This window comes from Polypterus senegalus, chromosome 1 (assembly GCF_016835505.1).
Source record: "Polypterus senegalus isolate Bchr_013 chromosome 1, ASM1683550v1, whole genome shotgun sequence".
NCBI lineage: Eukaryota > Metazoa > Chordata > Cladistia > Polypteriformes > Polypteridae > Polypterus > Polypterus senegalus.
Window position 1 is genome coordinate 251,464,919 of NC_053154.1, and position 24,567 is coordinate 251,489,485.

The following is a 24,567-nucleotide window of genomic DNA, read 5'->3' on the forward strand; positions in this document are numbered from 1 at the left end:
GCACGGGGCCGTGCCACACATGGCACCATGCCCCGCCCATGCACACGGCACCGTGAACGCACACACACTGGAAGCTGGGCACACAGTGAATGGCCTAGCCGCGGCAGCGCATGATAAGCAAATAAAGCACACACACTGGAAGCTGGGCACACAGTGAATGGCCTAGCCGCGGCAGCGCATGATAAGCAAATAAAGGACATCATTGGTGTGGAGAGTGCTGATTGGGTAGACACGGCCGCGCACATAAAATCCGTTGCTGGGGAGACGCCACACATACAATAATCAGCTACACGCCAGCACAGATTAAAATACTTGCTGGGGAACTGCACAGTACTTGCTGGGGAGAAAACACAGTCACGATTATTAGCTGCACGCCACACATTACATCAGTTGCTGGGGACACTCTGCTGATTGCCCAATGTTGTAACAGAAATTTAAAGTCATATTATGGACATCAAAGCCAGTATTACTGTCAGAGAAAACTACAGGCATTTTACGGAAATGCAAACCAGTATTACTGCGAGAGAAAATTAAAGGCACACAATACACTGACACATATTACAGCCACATACAAGCCACGACAAGAAAAGACACGTCAAGTAGGACAAAAGACACATACAATCAAATCATATATAAGCAACATCTCCTGGAAGAACAGTCAGCTCAACAAGTAAACATCAACAAAAGAAAGGCTGAAAGACAAAGAAAAATACGAGCAAATAGATCGATTGAAGAAAAAGAAAATGAGCGTCACAAAAATGCTAAAAGAGAAAGACTCAGAAGAGCAAACCTTAGAAAAAGTCGGCATTTACTTGCCAGAACTAGTATTCACCCACGGTCAGTTATATATTGCATTAACAAGAGTTAGAAGTTTTCCAGATGTTGTTGTCAAGGTTGTAAATGGTGCTGAACAAGGCAAACTCTTGCCAAACTCAGACAGATTCGTGATATTACAGCTCTCTGAATAATTAAAATATTGAGATGTATACTTGATATTAGGAGTTAAAGCATTTTATTAAACATGGAAACACGGTGGTACAGTGATTGTTCATGCCTCAAGCACAACCTTCGATGAAATAATTTATTACAGCAGTACTGTCTCTTTCAAACGTACTAACCTCCAATTCCTGTCCTTCCTTTTCTTTCTGCAAGTAACCAATCGCCACACAATCAGCTCTATAATAGACATTAAGCCATCTGTAAGCTCAGAACGCCAATTCTTCAAAACGTTTAAGGAACATTGAAATATCTTCATAGTACATGTTTAATTATTCCATCCGTCTATCTTTGCCTTGTCGCGCCAGGCCCAGGAAGAATACAGCGTGAGGCAGGAACAATCCATGATATAACCGTATCGCAATTTTACAGTGAGGTAATTGTACTAATAAGTACAAACAGTTCTATGAGGAGCAATTGATGGTCTGATTGAGTGTGTTTATAGTTCTTGGGGTGAAACTGTTTCTGAACCGCGAGGAAAGGTTCTGAAGCGTTTGCTGTATGAGAGCAGTTCAATAGACAGCGTGGCTGAGGCAGCGTGTGCTAGATGCTGTATACTGATAATTCTCTTTCCAGTCAGCTGCTGTAGAGCTGTGATTCCCCACTCAGATACAGTGATATAAATACTCCAAGTGGTGCAGTGAGAGCAATATTGAAAAAGATGATCCGCTGTGGCAACCTCTAAAGGGAGCAGCTGAGAAAGAAGAAGAAGAAAAAGGTGCAGTGAGAGTAACAACGCTAAGCAGCTGGTCTAAATTAGCCCTCATGGTTTACAGGCTTCACATACAAGAATTTGATGATGATGGTCATGTAGATATCTGGGACACCCGCCATTTAATCTATAAACACAGGGGGCAGCATGATCAGGTGGTGGTGATGCAGATCACCTTCACAAAAGAACCGGAAACGACAGCAGAAAATAGTACAGATTAGTACGGAATTGCAGAACTCAGAGAAAAACGATAATTCAGTGCCCATGTAGACTAATACATACAACTGGTGCTACGAAAAAGCCATTTTAAAATAATGGGTTTTTAGCAGTTTTTAAAATTGTTCTACAGTATTAGCCTTGCAAATTTCTATTGGTAAAGTATTCCAAATTTTAGGTGTATAACAGCAAAAGGCTGCCTCATCACTTCTTATCAGGTTGGCTCTTGGAAATATAAGAAGACCTTCATTTGAAAACCTGAGCTTACTGGGTATAAATATAAAGCAGGGTGAGATTATTTAATGCTTTGTAATCCATTAGTAGTATTTTAAAGTCAATTTTAAATGACACGGGTAACCAATGTAACAGTGTTAAAAGTGGTGAAATGTGCTCATATTTTCTTTTTCTAGTTAAGATTCTTGATGTTGCATTCTGTACTAACTGTAACCAACTATTTTTTTTAGGTAGTCCTGTAAGGAATGCATTAAAAGTAATCTAGTCAACTGAAAACAAAAGCATGAACTAATTTGAACTAATCCATACCTTCCTAGGGAATACTCGAACACTCTCAGGACAGGATAAAATAAAGTGATATAATTCTTGTAGCATGTCCTGAGGTTGTCCTGATGACCTTGTATATCTCCAATTGATGGCACCCATGGGCTTTCCAACTGCATGCCCAAGCCAGTTCAACTGGCTTCTATCTATTAAGAGAACTAATGGCTATAGTCTGAATTCCTATTTATTGCCAAGCTCCTCAAATAGAGAAATTATGGCACTCCAGCTCAGAAACCTAAATTTTGGTTACCTGTACTCATAATGTGATGGATTACACTACCATAAATTTTCTTTAAATACCCAAATAACATATAAGATGGAGTTCATCCATCAGTATTTTGTTGTCAACATGTATTGTACATTAGTCTGTCTCACCCTTACCTGTCACCTTAATGTCATGACACCTAACCCTTCATCTTAGCCTTATGAATGGGGAGTGCACACAGCAGCTCTACTGTTCCACATACAGGACTGTGTTAACATTACTTCTCCTGAATCTGAGGTTTAACCATTGGACTGCTAGATGGAGTTCCCATTCCTTTATTCTCTCATAAGTTTTCACAGAGGACTACGGTTCATCCCTAACTAGAAGGCTGCCACCCTTCTTAAAAATTGATATAACCAGCCCTATCTTCCAGCCCTAAGACTCCGTGCCCATCTAGAGTACGGTTCACCGCCAAAAGTGCGATAGGCATATGCGCCCAAGAAAACTGCGACGGACAAATGAGCGCAGACAAACCCGCTAAATGGTTTTCGACAAATGCATGGCAACAAAATTGCCACGACAAAATCGCGAGAGAGGCCAAGAGAGTGGGACGCCCTTGCTGCAATTCTTCCTACATATGCAGGGCGTGATCTTAAGGACTATCTGCGTGCCGTCTCATAATATTGACTTCAAAATAAACATTATTATATATGCTTTAAACTAGTAATTCATATTTAATGAAACTTTCGCGATTTTGATGGCGCGATTTTAATGGCGTGTTTTAATCGGCGTTATTTTGTCGGTGTGCATATGTCTATCGCGCAAATGTCGGGTCACACTAGAGTACAACTTTATAGAAATCCATCAGACAAAACAATCCCACAATATCAAGTATTGTGGGTTGGATCTCACCCACATCTGGAGCCTTGCCACCAAGGTGCTTTTTAAACATCACAGCAAGCTCCACCACAAAGATGGACCAAACACAAATCAATGCTTCGAGTACTGCCTCTTCCAGAGCCAAGATGCAAAAGAAGCTCTTGCCAAGGTGAGACTTGAAGTCATTCTGAACAGAAACACCCACTAATCATTCCCAAAACAACCTAACTACTTGTTTTGATGTTCTAGGACTGACCAGAAGCCACTCCCTGTCAATCATTGACTGAAGGTATTCTGGTACCTTAGACATGGTGTTCATTAATGAAGTATCTATGACTAGTACAGAGATCAAGCAACATTTCATCACTTGCATTCAGATAAGGCAAGTTGTTCATCCAAAACATACTCCTTCAGGTATCTCTATCATTAGCCAAATGAGCACAAAAGTATCCCAGTAAGAATACAGAGTAGGTAGATAGTACTCATTCAAACACACAATCCAGTGACTCTAAAGAGAATGAACATTTTGAATAGTTTTTGGTACACATACGCAGTCATTGTTTTCTCTTTTCAACTCAAAGTCAAACAACTCCCTTCTTAAAGAGAGCAAACTTCAACTGTATGGAACCCACTTAGGGGCTTGAGAGTATCCTACCTACTTGCCTCTCTCAAGTGTGGCAGCTTTATTTAAATGTTTGGTTGCATGACCAATACTGTATATTTATGGTGTAAGCCCAACTACATCTAAATAACATTTTTTAGTCTCCCGCATGAAATTGAGCTCTTTCCTAATCCCAAGAATCGGTATGCGTTGCCAACATGTATTGTGCCTCAGTCTGTCTCATGCTTACCTGTCACCAAACAGAATGATTTCAAGCATGATCCACTATCTTAGCCTTGTGGATAGTGAGTACACATAGCAGCTCTATTGAGCATTTCCAGACTGAGCTTGACTAGGCTAAATGGGTCACCAGACTATCAAACATTTGCTGGCAAACACCATTCACAAGCCTGGCACCAGAGACGGGTCTCGTTATCTCTTTTCTCACATTTATTCAGAACATTAATGATGGTCAAATTATGGATTGTTCTTTGTCTTTCCATGCTTTTTAGACCAATATGCTGTGGATAAACCTAAGCACATATCTCCAGATCTCAAAATGATCATTGCATAATCAGGCACCAAACCACACCAAGTTCTCAATCTTAGAAAGGGGTTATCTGACATGTCTACATATTATGTAATGTTATATTACAATAGTCCGTCTGAGTAAAGTCAACCTGTACAGATTTCTTATGTTCATAGGTTAATTCGGTATCAAATTACTTTGACTGAGAACACTTGTGTTTTGATTATTTTTTGCACATAAATACTATATGTTTTATTTAACTATTTATTTTCTTATTGCATACATTAGTTCCTTTAAACAACACATGCAATAGAAGTTGTCATGTATGGGCATCTGAGGATCACCATCTGGACTCTATTAAGGTGTGTAAAACCACCCTAGGATGAAAGGAGGCAGGGTTGCTAACCATGTCATCTCATTCTGTCTCTGCAGTGCTGAGAAACCAACCCTTTAGGACAACTGAATGGCGCCCCCAGAATCACAGAGGTCCCACCCATCTGGACTGGAGGCAGTATAAAAGCAAGACACTCCCAGAGGAGCCGCCACATGATGCAACTCCCCGTGACTGATCCACTCAGACAAGACCCTTTTGCTTAACCCACTTGGCTAAGATGTCACTTGTTTGTATTCAAATTGTTGGACAATTGTATTAAAAGGGGTAGAGCGGTTGGTACCCCAGCTTTTCTTTGGGATTTCATTTATCACAAAATGTTTTCTATATGAAAGGTAACAGCTAGTATTTGTGTTACAATAATCCTAAATTAAACATTTAGATTATATTTGGAGAACAAAAGTGGTTTATAGTATGCCATAATATTTGGTAATAATCCACCAAGCTGGAAATGTCAAATTTTGATAGCAGACATCCATATTTAAATTTGTTACTCCATTATCATGCTGAACATTCTCTATACAGTGTTATTTAGTAGACATGATTCACCTACAGCTTGGTACAGAAGATAAATACACAACAACATTCAATGGTAATACATGTGGCGGCACCTAACAATTGACTGGTAGTGGTCTGTGCTGTGTGTCTATTCACAGCATTTGATGACAGACAGTGTAAGGTGTTGATAATGAAGACTTACAACTCTCTACTTGTGTTGGGCTTATCTGATCAGTCTCACTTATTTGTTTTGTTTGTGCTGTAAATCCTAGGAGCTCCATGATCTGGTTTTTCTTGACTTAATGTCATGCTGCAGATGGCATTGGTAAAATATGTGTGGCAGGCTAACATTCCAGTCTTAACCTTTGAATAGTGAAACTGAGAGAAAGTACTATTACTAATAAAAAAGTTTGGTTTAGAGAAATTCAGGGACTTATCATCGTGTGAACACTACATGAAAAGGATTGTAAAAAGTACTTTTGCAAAAGTATACTAAAAAATCACATTTTACACTCTTTTATTAAATATTAAGAGGTTTATTGTACTTTTTAAATCATCAGAAATGTTATTCTCCTGTATGGCTAAAAGTTAGTACACTCCTACATTTACTGTATTATTACCTATAATCACTCAAATCACAACTAGATGCACAAAGACAGGTATAATCACCAACAGTCTTGCCCTATATGACGATCAGAAACCTGTATCTTGATTTGTTGTTAGCAGTTCAGGTGTGTGGCAAAAACCACAAAAGCTGTCTGTAGGCTTCAAATGACTCTTGATGCCCATAAATCTGGGGAGGGTTTTAAAGGCATCTCTAAGTAACATAGAGACAGGGTGGCAATAATGGTTAAGGTTTTGGGTTTCAATCTCTGAAGTGGTGGGTTCAAATCCCACTATTGACTGTCAAACCATAAGCAAGTCACTTCACCCGCTTGTTCTCTAATTGGAAAATACTAAAACTTTTCAGCATGACATCATATAGTGAACCATAAATTCCACACTATGCCAAAAAGTGTTTGAGGTAATGTGAAGCTATTTGACTAAAAACCATGCAAGAAGAAAACAACTAAAAACACCTATGCAAATCCACAAAAGAACTGCTGAAAAAGAAGAAATGACGGATTCCTGGATGGCCAAGTCAAAGCACAGATCTCCACAGCACTGTCATGCTGTGAGGAGTCTTGAAGCAGACAGTACATGCAAAAAAGCCTTCACAAATCATATAGTTGAAGGCCTGCAAGGAAGAGTGGGCAAAACTTTCTCCAAGTCTATGTAGGAGGCTGATAGACAACTACAAAAACACCTACTGGAAGTTATTTCTGCCATAAGGGAAATATTGTATAACACATTGAAGTTAGGGATGTACTTGCATTTTGCACTTTTCACAACTGAGCTTTTTTAAGTGATTAAAAATAATATTTTTCATTTTTATTTGTTGCATTAGAACATTTTAATATAAAAATCTTACTGTATCTTCGAAGCTGTGTCATGTCTATGTCTATTCTAATATATTGATCTCTTTTTACATACATACTTAATTCAACTGCCATGTTATGTGCTATTTCTCTCTTTGCAAAAGTGCCAACTTAAGTGAAACATTCATAAACTTAAATATTTAAGTATTTAGGTATGTATTTAAATATGTAGGTGAATGGCTCAGATGTCTAGTAGTGTCACAGAATTTGATATATACCAGTAAAACACTTCCTCTTAATTAACTGGAACACCAATTAAAAGAGAGTTATAGCTAAGGATCCTATTTATTTTCTTTGCCATTCTTTTCAAGGTAATTACAATTCTCTTAATACTCCCCCATCAATTCAATAATTTCTGAATGCACATAAAGCAGATATCATATTACTTGACTTCTAGTCAGAGGGGGTGTCAAACTTGATGACTGTGACTGCTGATCTTATCATCTGAGTATGTCAGATTACAAAACTAGATATCACAAGGTATGCCATATTAGACCTTAGCATAGTTTCATATTTACAAATTATCACGAAGGTGCCCCTTTTCTGATACCCAAAAATGTTTAATTTTCTCAGGCTGAGTTGCAGACTAGTTGGACTAAATCACTGAGTATGTGTAACCATATGACTGGATATGAAGTCATGGATGTGTGCCACAACTGCTTCAGATTCACTAAGATTGATGTTTATTTTATTTTTTTTTAATTTTATTTGAAGAAAATAACATTCCATATGATCAACCCTAACTTATACAATGAAGATAACAATACATATAATCAAGTCAAACTTAAAAAAAGAGAATTCATATCCACCTGAGGAAAAAAGAGGACAACCAACAGCCGGAGCAAAACTTTAAAAACAACAAAGAAGGGAGTATGTACTTTTCCCCAATATAAATGCTTATTCTAAAACTTTATAATTAGGTCTTCATTCATATTTTAAAAAAGTTTTGAACAGATCCTTTAAGCGAGAATTTGGTCTTTTTTCCAGTTTCAAATAGTACAGAACTTCAGTTACCCAATGAGTTATAACAGGTGGGCTGGGGTTCCTCCATTTCAGCAACATAAGTCTATTTACTGGTAGTGTGGTATAGGCAATTACAATCAATTTGTCCTTCTCCACTTTAAGCCCATCTAGAAGTACACCAAACACAGATATTAATGGATTAGGAGTGACTGTGATACAAAGGCTGTCTAATAGACATTCCAAGATTTTTGTCTAGAATGATGTTAATTTGGTTCACTTCCAAAAAATGTGGCCTAGTGAGGCTAGAGCTAGATTGCAAAGTTCACAGGTTGAATCTTTATAGATTCAAGATTGAGTCTTTATAGAATGTGTATTTCTTGCCCAGTTATAAAACTGAAAATTAGGTAGCGCCATGCTAACTTCTTTAGATCTTTGTAGAGTCGCTTTTTGAATGTGTGGATGTCTCAAATTGAGGCTAATTTCTTAAAGAACAATTTGTTAATGTAGATAGGGTTGCTCTGAAATAGAAAAAGAATCTTGGGAAGGATGCTCATTTTGACAGTATTGATTCTCCCTGCTAATGTGAGATGAAGGGTAGACCATATGTTCACATCTTGTTTGATTTTTTCTATACTAAAAGCAAAACAAATTTGAAAAAGATCTTTATATTTACTTGTGATGTTTACCCCTAGATATTTAAACTGTTCTGATAAACTAAATGGATACTTGTCCAGTCTATTATTATGTACTAGAGAGTTCACTGGAAAAAGCACACTTTAATTCAAATTAATTTTGAGTCTAGATATGTTTTGAAATTCTGATTTCAAAGGACTACTAGTAAGAATGTTTGTGGCTCTTATATATACAGTATCATATCATCTGCATATAGTGATATTCGAATTCATGAAGATTATGTAATTGAAACCTATGACTGAATATTGCTGGAAAAGTTGTGTAATGTGACATGGCCTTAACCAGTTCAAAGCTGAGATGAGTGTGCCTACTCTGGTAACACTGAGTAAAAGGCAATGATCAATCCTTGACCCAGTGTCCACTCATACATACACTTACAGTCACACTCACTCAAACTAGGCAAAACCAGAGTTACAAATTAATTTAACATGCACACGTTTGGAATGTAGAAGAAAAAAACAAACAAAACAATGCAATTTATCAATAAAGATTATAGAAATACGATAATTTATGGAGACATAGAAAAAGGAACACAAGACGGTCAAATAAAAAAACATATAATACAAAGTCAGTTGTTTTAAATTTGCTTCTAGAAAACCAAAAGTCTTGTTTCAAAATTTTACAAGATCTGCCTTTGGGTGACATAACAATTGCCTCTCTCTCTCTCTCTCTCTCTCTCTCTCGTTCTAATACACTGTTGTTGGTAAAAGAGGAGATTAAGTGTTATGCTGTTACACAAAGCTCTCTTGGCAGCAGTGCTAAAGTCTGAGTTCAAAGCTTTTAAAGCCAAATTATTACATGACACATTGTTTCTATCTTTGTTATCAAATTAAAATTAAACATGGGAAGCTAATAATTTGGCAGAAACTTTGCAAGTTATTTAAAGCTCTATTTTTGTCATGGTATAGATAAAGCAGTTTAACGATATCAACCCATTAACAAGATCCAATGTTGTGTTGATTGTTGTCAGGGTTCAGGTGAAGACCTTTACTTATGTTTGAGTGTATTAGTTTGTTATTGCAATTCTGTGTCCATTTCCTTAGTATATTCTTTCTCCTCCCCTTTGCTGTGTACTGTGCAGGAAAAACTGTTATCCTATCTGACACCCAGCCACTGTGAGCTACAGCTTTTCAGGTGCTGAGATTCACTTCATGGTAGATAATCAGATTTTTATGCTAAAGATTACCTTAGGTACTGATCACTAAGAGTGATCAGGAATTAGAGAAAGAAAGAAACATGCAGCTGAGTAGTTTAAAGCTGAAGTGTAGGTTCTGTTGATTTGACAACAGTTCACTTTCAATTACATGTCAAAGCTTATATTTTTGACACTCAGGTTCCCAAGAATGTCCTTTAAAGTAAGTAAAAGCTCGGATTACTTTTATGAAGTTTTAAACAGATTCCACAAACCTCTTACATAAGGTTGTAATGGTGGTTACAGTAAAAAAAAAATCCATGAAAAGTAAATATTAATTTACATTTATCATTCTATTAAACTTTTATCATAAGGATCACTGATGTCTGAATTTTTTCTCATACACTATATAGTCAAAACTATATGGACACCCCTTCAAATTACTGAGTTCAAGTGCTTCAGCCAGACCCATTCTTAATGAAATCAAGCATATAGCCATGCAGTCTATTTTGACAAGCACTGGAGTAAAAAGGGTCGCACTGAAGAGCTCAGTGACATCAAACCTGGTGCTATCATAGGATGCCACCTTTGCCAGAAGTCAGTAGGTGAGATCTGCCCTATCAACTGTGTTATTATTGTGAAGTGAAAATGTCTAGAAACACCAGCAGGTCATCCATGAACAGACAGACCACATGAACATACAGAGCAGGTGCTCAAGCACATAGAAAGTAAAAATTGCCAATCCTTTGTTGCATAACTCACAGCAGAATTCCAAACTGCCTCTGGAAGCAACATCATTACAAGACTTGTGCATTTGGAACTTTATTAAATAATTCTGCATGGTGAAACAGCTGAACACAAGCCTAACATCACTACGCACAATGTCTAACATTGTCTGGAGTGGTGCAAAGCATACTGCATTAGACTCTAAAGCAGTGGAAACGTGTTCTCTGGAGTGATGTTCCACTTTACTATCTGGCAGTCTGATGGATGAATCTGGGTTTGGTGAATGAAAGAAGAATGCTACGTTCCAGACTATAAAGTGCTTACTGTAAATGTGAGGGACAGTTGTACGTTACTGTGCTAATTGTACACTTGCTGGCCTAATTCTTCGGCTAGAAAGAACCGCAGCTACGCCAGAGAGTAGATAACACCCTTTTCCAGCTTGCTTCAAGTACTGTACTTTAATAGATTTGTATATGTAAGTGTATGTGTGGTATCTAAACAAAAATAAATGAATACAATAAGTGCACAAATACAAATGGAATACATATATGAACATAACTAATTAAATGTCGAAGTTACATAGTATTCAGGAAGAGCAATGTTAAACATCAATTACTCAACTTTAGGTATTGTTTAATCAAACCAGCAGGTGGCACTATTAACCAGAATAAAAGGTACAGTGTAATTCCCAAGATGGCATTCGTTTACAAAAAAAAAAAAACTTCATGCTTAATACTGAAAAAATCAACACATTTTAATGTCCTGGAGCAAAGTAAAGTACGGTGCATCTCTCCCTAAAGGTCAACAGTGCACAGACTTAACAATATGTTCATTCACAAACAGCAAACATAGCCATAATGACACTTCTGTATACTTGCACTGAACATCAACATAAGTTTCAACATTAGCTAAGATATTTTAAGTTACAGTGAACAGTGCAAAAAAGAAACAACTTACTTTGTAAGTAATGCACAACACGCAGTTACAAAAGGTAACAGCAAACTATAACTTGAAAAAATGCAAACAAGCAGGTAGAGACTATGAACACATTACAATTCAAGAACAAAACGCTGTGCATAAGCAATAGTCTTGTGGGGCGTGTCTTGCTTAGGTTCAGCATAAAGCAGGGAATTTTGTACAGTAAAGTTTGGTGGAAGAGGGATAATCGTCTGGGGCTGTTTTTCAGGGTTTGAGGTAGGCCACTTGGTTCCAGTAAAGGGCACTGTTAATGCTACAGCATGTAAACATATTTTAGATAATCAAGTGCTACCTACTTTGTGGCAACAGTTTGGGGAAGGCCCTTTTCTGTTCCAACATGACTATGCCTCTGTGCATAAAGCCAGGTCCATGTAGACAAGGTCTGATGAATTTGGTGTGAAGAAACTCAAGAAAGTGGCCTACACAGAATCTTAACCTTAGTAAATACTGAACAACTTTTGGATAAATTGGAACATCGATTGTGAGCCAGGTCCTTTTGTCCAATATCCGTACCTGACTTCACAAATGCTCTTTTGGCTAAATGGGAACACATTCACACAGACACACTCCAGGATCTTGTGGAAAGCCTTCTCAGAAGAATGTAGGCTGTTATAGCTACAAAAGGGGATGGGCTGGGGGCTGTTGTTGCAAACTTCATATTAAAGGTTTGGAAATGCATGTTGATTTAGTTCACGTAAGTGTGATGAACCTGGGGCCTCATGTATAACGCCGTGCGTAGAACTCGCACTATAACATGGCGTAAGAACAAAAGCCGAAATGTGTTTACGCACAGAAAAATCCAGATGCAGGAATCTGTGCGTACTCCAACTTCCACGTTCTTCCGCTACATAAATCCCGATCAGCGTGAAAACTAACGCTTGTGCACGCGCATTATGTAACGCCTCAAATCCTCCCAGAATTACGCCTATTTGAATATGCAAATCAATATAAATCGCCCTTAAGCGCAGCCTTCTGTGAAAAGACAATGGGAAAAGCACGGGGAAAATATAAGAATTTCAGCGAATACCAAGTGGAGGCAAATGAAAAACATACTATTTGTTCAAATAAACCGTGGTATAATCAACAAAAGGAAGTTGATCGAGTGACATAGCGTGTTGGAGAAACTTGAAAGCTCACATTCACAAATCGCACAGTGCGGAAATAAAAAGAAGTCACATATCAAAGTCGCGTGAAAAGCCGAGTTGTAAGCCCACTGTCTGAGTGTCATATGAAAGCTGATTAGGGTACAGAGAAAAAAGGCACACAGTGAGGAAAAAGCACGAAATGTCAACTTCAATCTCGACATTTCCACTTTAATCACGTAGTTTATTTTGTCATTAAAGTAGAACATCATAAACTTCATCTTAAAATCGTTTAATTAACCAGTTTCTCAAATCACATCGTAATTAAAGTAGCACGTTAAATGCTTTGTTTTGTATTTGATCTTCTATGTGCTCTATGTGTGTGAATCACTACTTGCTTTTAAACCGGCTCTCTTCCTCCAACTGGACACAGAATCAATTACATTCGTAATATTACAGTTCTCTGAATAACTAAAATACTGAGATGTATACGTGATATCATTTTCATGATGATAGGAGTTAAAGCACGTTATTAAACATGTGTTTCACTTGATGAAATAATTTATTGCAGCAGTACAATCAGGGGCGGCTCTAGGCTTGTGGTGGCACTGGGCAGAGGAAGAATCGGTGGCTCCTTGCCCGCCCGTCAGTAAGGTAGCTTATGCACAGTGGATGGCTACGTCCGTTGCGGACACTGCATAGCCGCCTCGTGCTCATGACACAAGCATTTAACTTTTGCGAAATTTGTCGCTGTGTTTTTAGCTGTGTTGTTATTTTCTCTTTCTGTTTTATATTCAATATATATTGGCGTAGCCGTCACTGCAGTCAGTGCTTTTCTTTCCCAAGTAACCGACGCCATACAATCAGCTCTGTAATAGGCGTTAAGCCATCTGTAAGCTTAGCGCCAATTCTTCAAAACGTTTAAAGAACATTGAAATATCTTCGTAGTACATGTTTAATTATTCTATCCTTAACGACACTCCCAGTGAAGAATATAGATTATTTAAATGAAGTTAAAGTTTTATCTGTATAATTTAATAAACATATTTTGCTGAATTTCACCTTATAAATGATATCGTTTCTGTTTCTGAACCGCGAGGTCCGTACAGGAAAGGCTTTAAAACATTTTGCAGTGGCTGAGACAGCGTGTCCTTGAAGCTGTATACCGATAATTCCCTTTCCGATCAGCTGCTGCTGTGATTCACACTCAGATACAGTGATATAAATACTCTGAGTGGTGCAGTGAGAGAAATATTGAAAAAGATGATCGCTGTGGCAACTCCTAACAAGAGGAGCTGAAAGAAGAAGAAGAAGAAGAAGTGAGAGTAACAATGCTAAAGCAGTTATGGTATTTGGAATACTATGGCTGTTCCCTCTACCATTATATTGTTACAAGTTAATTACAATCAGATGCATTACACTAATAAACAATATGTGGTTTGTTTCGGTGTATTTATAAAGCTGCGTAAGGAAAATAAGGTGTAACCACACAGGAACAGTAGCACTGCTTTGACGCTGGGTGCCGCCAGTCTGCAAAACCGAGCGGAGAACTTGCATACGACAAGGTATGAGGTACCGTGGAAAAGTGCGTGGATTTACGCCAAGTGTAGGTTATATACATCGCGATTTGAACGTGGAAAAGTTCTTACGCAACGTTTGTGTGCGTACGCACCGTTTATACATGAGGCCCCTGGTGTCCACAATCATTTGCCCATACAGTGTATTAGTTTAGAATGTATGTAGAAAGTAGGAACAAAGTTTATTTGAAATGCCATATCCATTAGGCTTCTTTAATTGTAACCACCATTACGAACCTTTTCAAAAAAACACGTAAAACAAAATATTTTACACTTACCACAAAGCATTGTAGCACAGTCTGCTAATGAATGGATCCATGCCGTTCTGGAGTAATCCTGACCAAAGTACAACTGGAACTCAACAAAAAATATTGAAATGCATCTGAAAAGTAAAATAAAAAAGTTTATTTTTCATAACCATAAAAAATCAGGCAGCACCAATATTTGATTACACAGTTTAAGTGTCTTGCATTGAATACATATTTAAAGCTTCTTATTATGGTAGCAGGTTAACGTTAGTGTTTTGGACAAGTAAAATTTGCAAAAGGAAGAAATTTGGCAGCATCGCTGCATAAATATCAAGAATTACACGTTTATCTAAAAATATAAAGCAAACATATCAAACTTTTCAGTAACTTGTCCTGTGAAAGATGAATTATCCACTGAAGTGCCAATGTGTGTCAGTGACTTAGTTTGGAACCATAAGGCCTGGCAAACAGCACAGCTTGGATCCTAAAACTATTTTGTGCGATACCCTTTTAGCTTTAACAGATTTTAATAAGTCATGATGAGGTGTATTCATCCAGCTAAACTACTGTACTAATTTGAAGTCTGATTTTTGCTTATCAGTCCATTTAGTCAACAATACTGAATTTCTGAGATATGCATATTAGCTCTGTTGTTTTAATTTTCCTACTTTGCTTATTTACTGTATTTGCTAGTACTGTTCCACAATTGATGATTTGAGTGATTTTTACTTATTTCACAATCATCAAACAGAGCTGCACATAACAATGCTACACAGCAGCACCCAATTCACATTAATTTGCACTTTTATGTACTTCTCATTAGTAGCTTTAAACAAAATTTTATAACAAAAAGAAAGAGAGGAAACTCATAAGGAAATAAATAAAGAAATAAATCAATGTACAGTATAATTAGAAAATATATACAGGTCGGTCCTTATGACTTGCAGGTTTACAATTTGTAGATCCACCTATTCTCGGGTTTGTCATCAATAATTAAATGAAAATTATTTTGAGAGTTTTGTGTCCTATTGTGGAAAACTGTAGATGACAATGTAGAAATGCTACTTAAATGGACTGCAAATCCCAGTAGAACCGGAATACTGATCCATTGGGCAGTTTGGTGGTTGCCATGATAGTTGCTGGGTGGAACAAGACAATGCACAACTTTTAAAATAAAGCCCATAAGTTCGCTGGGTGTCTTTTTGTTTCAACATTTCACTGCACAATTGGATTGCAGTTACACCCATTGGATTACAGTTTTCTCAGGATTTATCTTCTTCTCCTGTGCCCACTTCTTCTCGTGATATTATCTGGGTTGGAAACCATCTTCTTCTGGGGAGCACTCCCAACTTCTACATATCTTCCCAGTAGGACAAAAATTTACATAACTTTCAGTAGGTTGTTCACAGTGGATTTCATTTCATAACTACACCATCATCATCTGCATCTGCGAAACTGGGCTGTGTCATGAATGTTTGTCATTTATTTGCTTAGTGTTTTGTTGTATTTCTTTTGTCTCTGTAATATTAATCATTTTTACTGTTTACTACTATAAATATACATAAATATTTATTAACTCTTTGAGGGCTGAATATTTTTTCCAAAAATAATAGTTTTCTGAAAAGCAATGGCTTCAGACAGAAGTCAACATAAAACGTCTGTTGCTGCATGCTGTGGCTGCCAGTTTGCCAAGAATGTGAGGCAGGCATGCTGCCAAGCTGTCTTCACGTGGCTGGGGCAGCAGCAGCAATCACGGTCATAGTGCATTGAAATCTGGTTTCTACCTCTTAAGTGGCAGTCCTCCAAGGCAATCAGTGCTGTAGGCATGTCAGCTACATGAACCTGTTCAGCAGCACGATTAGCTGTGGACCAGTCAACTGAAGCTGGAACCTCACATTCGTTTTCGATTGCTTGCATCAAAATTGGAGTCCGACAAGTCATAGTCCAATTCAGAAAGAACAGGCAAAACGTCGTTCACGGAGTATTTTGCTTCTGCTATGCATCTGCTTTGATCTCTCACCAGATGTCAATGCCATTTTGCTGTTGTTTGCGCCTGGCTACTCACGGAAGGTTAAATAATGTAAAATGTTACTGCTCAATAAAAAACTGCAAAACTATGCTTCTTGTCTGGGGGTAGCCAGCCTCACACATGTAATTTGCTTGAACAGTGGTTATTCTATCTCGCATTTCTTGCAACATTTTGCATCTTATTTAGTGCAATAAACTTAGAATACTGTATAATTATTGTCCTAGAATGTGTTTGCAGATTTTGTCAGGGTCACAGGACACCAACGAATAGCAATGGATGATTGTACATTCAGAATTATAAAGTACAGATATTGCCTACCACATTATTAGGTACTCCTTTCCATCCCACAAAAATGGCTTCTCGTGTTCTCAATAAACAACACCATATCATACATCTAAGAAAAGCTATTTAAAGAAGGTAGGCAAGTACCAATGGATGTTTTTGATGTATAATTTAAAGAAGGAATAGGTAAAGTGCAACAGACATTCTGGCATTGGGGTGTCTAAATTATAATCACTGCAGAGTTTCACACATAACAGTGTCATAAATGCCTAAAAAAACATTTTTTACATAAGCAAGTTAGGAAATACATGCATAGCATAACATTCAGGTGTGTTAGTTTCAAAGTTGGAACATTCCATTTTTGCTTATTTAATTAATCACTTTAGTTTAACTTTAATTTATTAAAATTTGTTTATCATTGGTTGGCGGCACGGTGGCGCAGTGGTAGTGCTGCTGCCTCGCAGTTAGGAGACCTGGGTTCGCTTCCCGGGTCCTCCCTGCGTGGAGTTTGTATGTTCTCCCCGTGTCTGCGTGGGTTTCCTCCCACAATCCAAAGACATGCAGGTTAGGTGGTTTGGCAATTCTAAATTGGCCCTAGTGTGTGCTTGGTGTGTTTGTGTGTGTCCTGCGGTGGGTTGGCACCCTGCCCAGGATTGGTTCCTGCCTTGTGCCCTGGGATTGGCTCCAGCAGACCCCCGTGACCCTGTATTCGGATTCAGCGGGTTAGAAAATGGATGGATGGATTTAAAAAGGATTATTTTTTGTTATATTATTTACTTATTTGACTGGCTGTACTACCCATCTAAGAAAGGTTCAGATTTAAGTAATCAGCATAGACCTCAGCATTAACATTTGCAGTGTACCATATATTAGAATATCTTTTGTAATGCCTGTATTAATAAAATACATTGCACTTCCCATTCCAACAGATGGCACTACTAAAAATATTTGTGATGTACTAGCTGTTGAAATTAAAAATGCAAAGCAAATCTCTTTCTGATTCGTAAAAGCAGTGTTTGTGATGTGTTATGTCTTGGAATGACAGTAGCAAAGCAACTGTATGGATACAAACATACACAGACACGTATCCTTTTATTAAGGTGGATTTGTTGAGTTTCTGCAAAAAGCTATATTTTCTACTTGAGACAAATAAAGTAATATTAAAAATAGAATAAATTTACTTCATTAGTGCAGTACATAAAATACATGTTTTAATAGCATTTTACAATATCCAAATGCGGTTGTGGTGGCTGAAATAGCCTTTCTAGACACCAGATTCCAACTTTACATACTTTATATACTGCTGTTAGTAATTTTTTAGGAAGGTCTATGGCTAATTGAAGTACAATTTTCTTAAACACAAAATGTTTCAAAGAAGTACCTTGTGGAGAGTTAAAATTTTTGTTGAAGTCTACCTATTTCGATAGCTTATATTGGGGATCTGTTTTACAGTAGCATCATAGATGGCTAACCAATGGGCAAAACAGGAAAGAATAGAAGTTGAAATAACCTCTCTCGAGGTAAATTATGAAACAGTAAATTAATCAGTAACTGAGACTGCACAAAATGCTTCTCTGTTTTAAAACTGGCAATTCTGAGAATTTGCAAATTCAAATGCAACCTGATCTATTCAAGATATCTCAACAGAAATGTAAGTTTTTGACAAATTTCCACGAAGAGTATGTGTACTAATTGTACCAAATTTCTGTGAAATCAGTCCATGGAAGCCAAGTTGTCCCATACTAAAAGACATATGCACAGACATAAAGACATGATGACAACACGAAAGGGGTGTGTCATTTGGCAACCCATAAGTCCCTACTCATAACAGGAGACTGACCTTGTAAGGCAGATACTTTTAAAGGAGGAATGTATACTAGTAGATGGAGAGCTGCTACATCATTTAGGTCATTTTGGATTGAGAAGTACTTTACTGACAATAAACTAAAAGAGATATCACGGGATACACATGGGAAGTTTGGGCAAGTTGTGCAGACAGTTTGAGAGGATTTGGGAGAAGGAGGGTCATTATTGTGTAAGGCTCCGTAATTTTGTTTGGTGGGCAAGTGGGTGATCCATCACACCACATAGACAGGAACTCAAACCTGTGGATTTATGAGCAGTGGACAGATGGTATTTACTTTCTGTCTGTTTATATGACATTTTAAATATCTTCTCTGCATTTTTTGTTTTGCTTAACAGAATTATTATTTTGAAGTTCTGTGCCTTCATTCTGGGTTAGGGAGGTCACTGAGGTGTCCCACAATAATTGAGATTCTAATTGTGCATAACTGTAGCTAGGAGGAATTAAATACTTAATGTGCTACTAGTGGAAACCCAACAATGAACAGTTGCTTCTTGTCAACAATTAAATGTAATTTCATTATGTGGGATGTTCAACAGATGTCAAGCTATTCTAAAACTTCATAAAATTGAATCTGGTAACACAGACGCAGTTCTATGTTGAATGAATATTTAAATACATAGTTTTTGTAAAATATTTGGAGGTTCTGAGAAGGGTCATTTGCAATGGTTTCTAAATTATACCACTACATAAACTGGTACATTAATAATTAATTATTATACCTTAAAATCTTTATCAATGGACTAATATTTACATGCACTTAAAACGGAATATATATAACTTTAATAAATTAGGTTTAATTTACAACTAAAGTAGAAAATATCTGTCACATGTTAGTGGCAGAAATAATGTTTTCCTGCAATTAGAACCCTGTAGAAGAGGATACACTAATAAGGTTTAAAACATAACACAACACCCAGGTAGACATGCTACAGTCAACAGGTTTTCCAAGAAACATTACAGTCAATGTTTTTTAAGTCAGCTATGAAAAAATTCAATAGTAAGCACAAAAAACGGGCTTATCCATAAATTAAATACCGTTTTTATTAAACATTGTGAACGTGTTAACCTGTTATTATACATCTTAGTAAAGATAACATCTACACTAAAGCACATTGCTATGTGAAGATTTTAATTTTCACATTCTGCAGTAGTGCATAGCACTTCTACATCACATATCCAAAGTCAAGAGTCTGAATCCTGAACTGATCAGTCTCTTTGCATTGCTGGCACATTTTCCTTTTGTCTGTGTAGGTTTTTCTTTGAATTCACTTGTTTACTCCCACATTCTAATGATACAGTATACATGTATCAATCTACATGCAAGTTGGTTGTTTTACATTTGCCCTGTTTGAGTGACTATGAATATTTAACACTGTATGTTAATGTTGTTTTATTGATAATTTTGATGTTGCCAGTTTTTCTGTCTTGCAGCTTAACAACATTTTTCACATTCCCATTTTTAGTGGATGGTTAAATGCTGAATTAGATTTCTGCCCAAAGCCCTGCCCGGGATAAGCATGTTACAGAAATGGAAAAAATTGGGGGAATGAATTAGATTTCACTTCTGATTTTTGATCAAAATAGTCATAATTGGTCTTAGTGGTCTTAGTAACAGCCAATCCAGGTTATGCTACCTTGATTCCTCCACTACTTGATTGTGTGGCAAGACACATTAGTGTACAATGGTAGTTATCTAATAAGTCACTTCACAATACAGCAGGTTGCTTTAGCATTATACTGGAATAATGGGATAATGAATTAATGACGCTCAGTAAAGAAATATAGATGCATGTTTATATGTTGTATACAGTACATAAGCACAGTAAAAAAATATGGGATAACCCTTCCCATATCTGTAACCGTTGCCCAGATGGAATCCAGGGAGGCTGCCTTTTTGCATCCTAGGGAATATACTGCCCCTCTCCCATCCTTCCGGGTTCCAAGCGTCCCGGTGGGGCAAGATCCCTGGCCGTCTGCCACAGTAGGTATACTTGGTATATTAATTGGCTAATTTACCATGGTTAATGTGTTTACAGTGACGATATATATATTTAATATGGTAATTTAAGTCATGTTTATTCAAATTCACATATTCTTTGTGTTTCTTTAGTTTTCCCGCATTCTCTAGTGCATATAATTAACCTGTTTATATCATTTGTTTTGCCATGAGAATAGGTTATGAAAACATGGCTTTACTGTAAAAACTAAAACTGTATTCTGTTCTTTCTATGGAAACTACATATACTTTTCTCATCATAAGTCATAAGTGGTGTGTGTTGTGACATTATAATAGCTGAAAAGGACTGACAAAAATTTTTAAAAGATCTGCTATGTAGTCATCCAGCCTGATATTAATCTGTTAATTCTTCATTGTTTGTAACTAATTGTAGCAAAGCAGAAAAGCAATACACATGAGTTGATATTCCAAACATTGGATTTATGTAATATTAAACTATGTCTATAGTCAAACAAATCACTTTATTTCAAGGATAATAAACACCTTTTCTTCCTAATGATCACTTACAGATGATTGGCAATGACTATTTATATGCAGCCCTCTGATAAAGGGCATGTGAGGAATGGAATTTTTCTCACACATAATCAGACATTTCTCAGAATATCAGAGAAGTTGGGGTAGGTTAAGCTATATAAAGCATTTGGTATTCTGTTTATACATGAAAGATACATGACTTTAAGGAGCAGATTTCCAGTTACTTTCAAAACATGGAATGAAGTTTCAGTCTCACAATGTGGACTGCATTCTAGACGGTTTTTCCCAGAGAAGAAGCACCTATGATGCTGCCACTGATGCTGTTCCTCTATGCATCTGTATCAAAAAATGGTCCTGACAATACCGTGAAGAAATTTAAATGTTTGATATGACATGTGAGACTTCAACTTCAGCCCCTGAGTAAAACATAACACTTTACCCAAAAGTTGACCTTCTCTGAGGAACCTTTTTCTGCTATGCCATGTCTGGATCTTTCTATAACACTGCATCAAATGCAGTCACACTCTTCCTAGCATATTCAAAAATTATACTGTTAATTGCCTTAACACAGAGATCAATGGCCATAACTAAACTTTGCTAGACTTGGTTAATAAATCTGTGAACCAATAATTAACTTAAAGGTCGGGCTTACATGCACCAAAGAAACTAATAGTAAAATGTACACTCTATACTGTAACTCAGTGTCAAAATTAGCTCCCATCTCTGGCACCATCACCTCAGCCTGGATCAGTGCGTTCTTGTTACACTAGATCCTACATTGCCTATGGTGGATTGCAAGGAAATGGTTAGTCAACCCTTTACTTTAAAGGAAATCTAATGCTGGATCACATTAACAGAAGACAGCCTATAACATAGATAAATGCGGGTGCTGTTGTGAGTCCACCCTTGGTAAAGGACAGAAATGTGCATAATCAAGAGAGACTGTAGATAAAACCAATGTGTCCATCTTGATGAAAAAAAGTGATAATTGATCATTAACTTTCTGAACAGGCATTTTATGCTAACAACAGGAGAATAATGTGTGAAAACTTCAAAAACATGTAATTTCAGTATAGCCGGTCACTAAAAGGTATAACCAAAACAAGAGAAGAATTATTGTGAAAAGATATTTGAATAGTAGATGATCACAAGGAGGGCAAGATAACAACACTGGTCATCACTGGTAAAGGCACAATAAAAAACATATGCCCAATCCTTAAAGACCAAAATATAAATTGAGGGTCAAAAACAAAACTGGTTAAAACTGCAGTAATACCATTGCTATGTGGTCTCCCTTTTTCAGATTTGCATCAGTGATGCTGGATTTATCAAATTCACTGAAATTAATTGCATATTTTTTACAAATGTAATTCGCTTCATTATAATCATTCTGTAACAATATAATGGTGTACAGAATAAACAAACTATTCCAAATACCATAGCTGCATTAGTGTTATTACCATCAGTGCACCATTCATAGTATGTTAACCCATTGTATGTGTATGTGGCATCATTGCTGCACAGCAGCAGATCGGAAATCTCTATGGCAGATTGCGTCAAGAGCGCAGAGGATTATCAGGATACAGCTTCCAGCCCTGGAGGACATTTATAGCACACGCTGCCTAAGAAAAGCCACCAGTACAGTCAGCCATGCCACAGTCTATTTGAATGTGTCCAATCCAGCAAATGGTTCTAAACATTCTTTCCTTTATGGAGCAGAAGTGTGTGGAAGTTGGCTTACACACGGTTTTGTGCATTTCAATTTTTTTGTGCGTACGCACATTTCCACTTTTGTATGTATGACATGTTTTAGTGTAAATTCTATGCAAGGCATTATACATGAGGCCCCAGGAGATAGGTGTATATCACGAGAAAAGTTATAATTGCAAAATCATTACTACTGCAATCTCTAATTAAAACCACTAACCAGGAATGTTACTCTGAAATAAAGCAATGAGTTTAACACTTAAAACCGCAAAGAAAACCATGCCCCAACAAAGACAGTTTTGTTTAAATTACCCTCCAGCTCAGATAACCAAGAAGTACTACAGGAATTAGCAATATATGTAATGTAAACATCATAGCAACATGAAAGATGTGAAAGTATTTCAAATTTTAAACTATTACATGTAGTCCAAAATAATCACTACCACTAACTTCTCTGTAGAAAGAAACTCATACAGATTTCCAAATAATGAGAAAAGCTCTAAGAAAAGTAATAAAAAATGTGATTTAACACCATAACACTGAAGTATCATTACTTGTTCTTGGTATCGAGACTGATATAGCTTGTAACCTCATACTGTAGCTAGGGTAAAGCCAGCAAACATATTACCATATGTATTTTTGGTTGCTTGTATTCTTGAGTTCAAAGTAAACACCTGTGTAGTGGGTAGATCCTTATCATTTCTACGTTTTGACCTCTTAAATGCCAGACTGCTTCTACTAAACTCACAGAGGGGAATTTGCTGCAGCTTAAAAAAACAGTGTACAACGCACACAAAACTTCAGAATGGAGTTCTGAGTAGCAAGTCTAGAACAGCTGAAAAGAGAACCAGCTGCCACTGTACAAAAGTAAGCAGACAATAAGAATCTAAATCATACAACGATTTGTCACTCCACTTGTTAATCTATACTAATAAAAGGCAAAGCCCTCACTGACTGACTCATCACTAATTCTCCAACTTCCCGTGTAGGTAGAAGGCTGAAATTTGGTAGGCTCATTCCTTACAGCTTACTTACAAAAGTTAGACAGGTTTCATTTTGAAATTCTACGTGTAACGGTCATAACTGGAACCTACTTATGTACATATATACGGCCATAGCCTGCAGCTCGGTCGCCGTGTGAGGCGGAGTTGTGTCCCTCATCGTCACGCCTCCCATGTAATTGAGTGCCTGCCCATATAAGGACGTCCGTCAGCATTACACAATAGAGAAGGCAACAAAAGAATATGAAGCGAGTGACGCATAAAAGCATATTCATAAGCGCAGCTACTGCAGAAACAAAGCACGGTGTAAACCTTAAGTTTAAATTAAGTTCATAGACACGCTGCTGCTGGCGTTTGTCATGCCTAAGACGAATACGATATTCGCGAGATACAAGTTTACTGAGAGGACGCAAGGTATAAACAAGACTTTTGATCACTTTGTAACAGAGTTAAAATTGCTGTAACGGAGTTAAAATTGCTGGTGAAGAACTGTGCTTATGCAAACGAATAGGAAAGCAAGGTGTAAAGCTTAAGTTTAAATTAAGTTTATAGACACGCTGCTGCTGGCGTTTGTCATGCCTAAGACAAATACGATATTCGCGAGATACAAGTTTACTGAGAGTACGCAAGGTATAAACGAGACTTTTGATCACTTTGTAACGGAGTTAAAATTGCTGGTGAAGGACTGAGCTCATGCAAACGAAGATGAGATAGTCAGGGATAGAATA

The 24,567-nt window shown here is 37.2% G+C and overlaps 1 protein-coding gene across 2 annotated transcripts in view; it reads right to left on the bottom strand.

Moving 5' to 3' along the window:
- The window catches only part of LOC120540754 (monocarboxylate transporter 12-like), an 84,015-nt gene that overhangs the window by 15,903 nt on the left and 43,545 nt on the right, over positions 1–24,567 (bottom strand). For both annotated transcript variants that reach the window (XM_039771799.1, XM_039771807.1), the window contains one exon: positions 14,493–14,596. In XM_039771799.1, the coding sequence (XP_039627733.1) occupies positions 14,493–14,596 (104 nt within the window). The remainder of the gene's footprint in view (positions 1–14,492; positions 14,597–24,567) is intronic.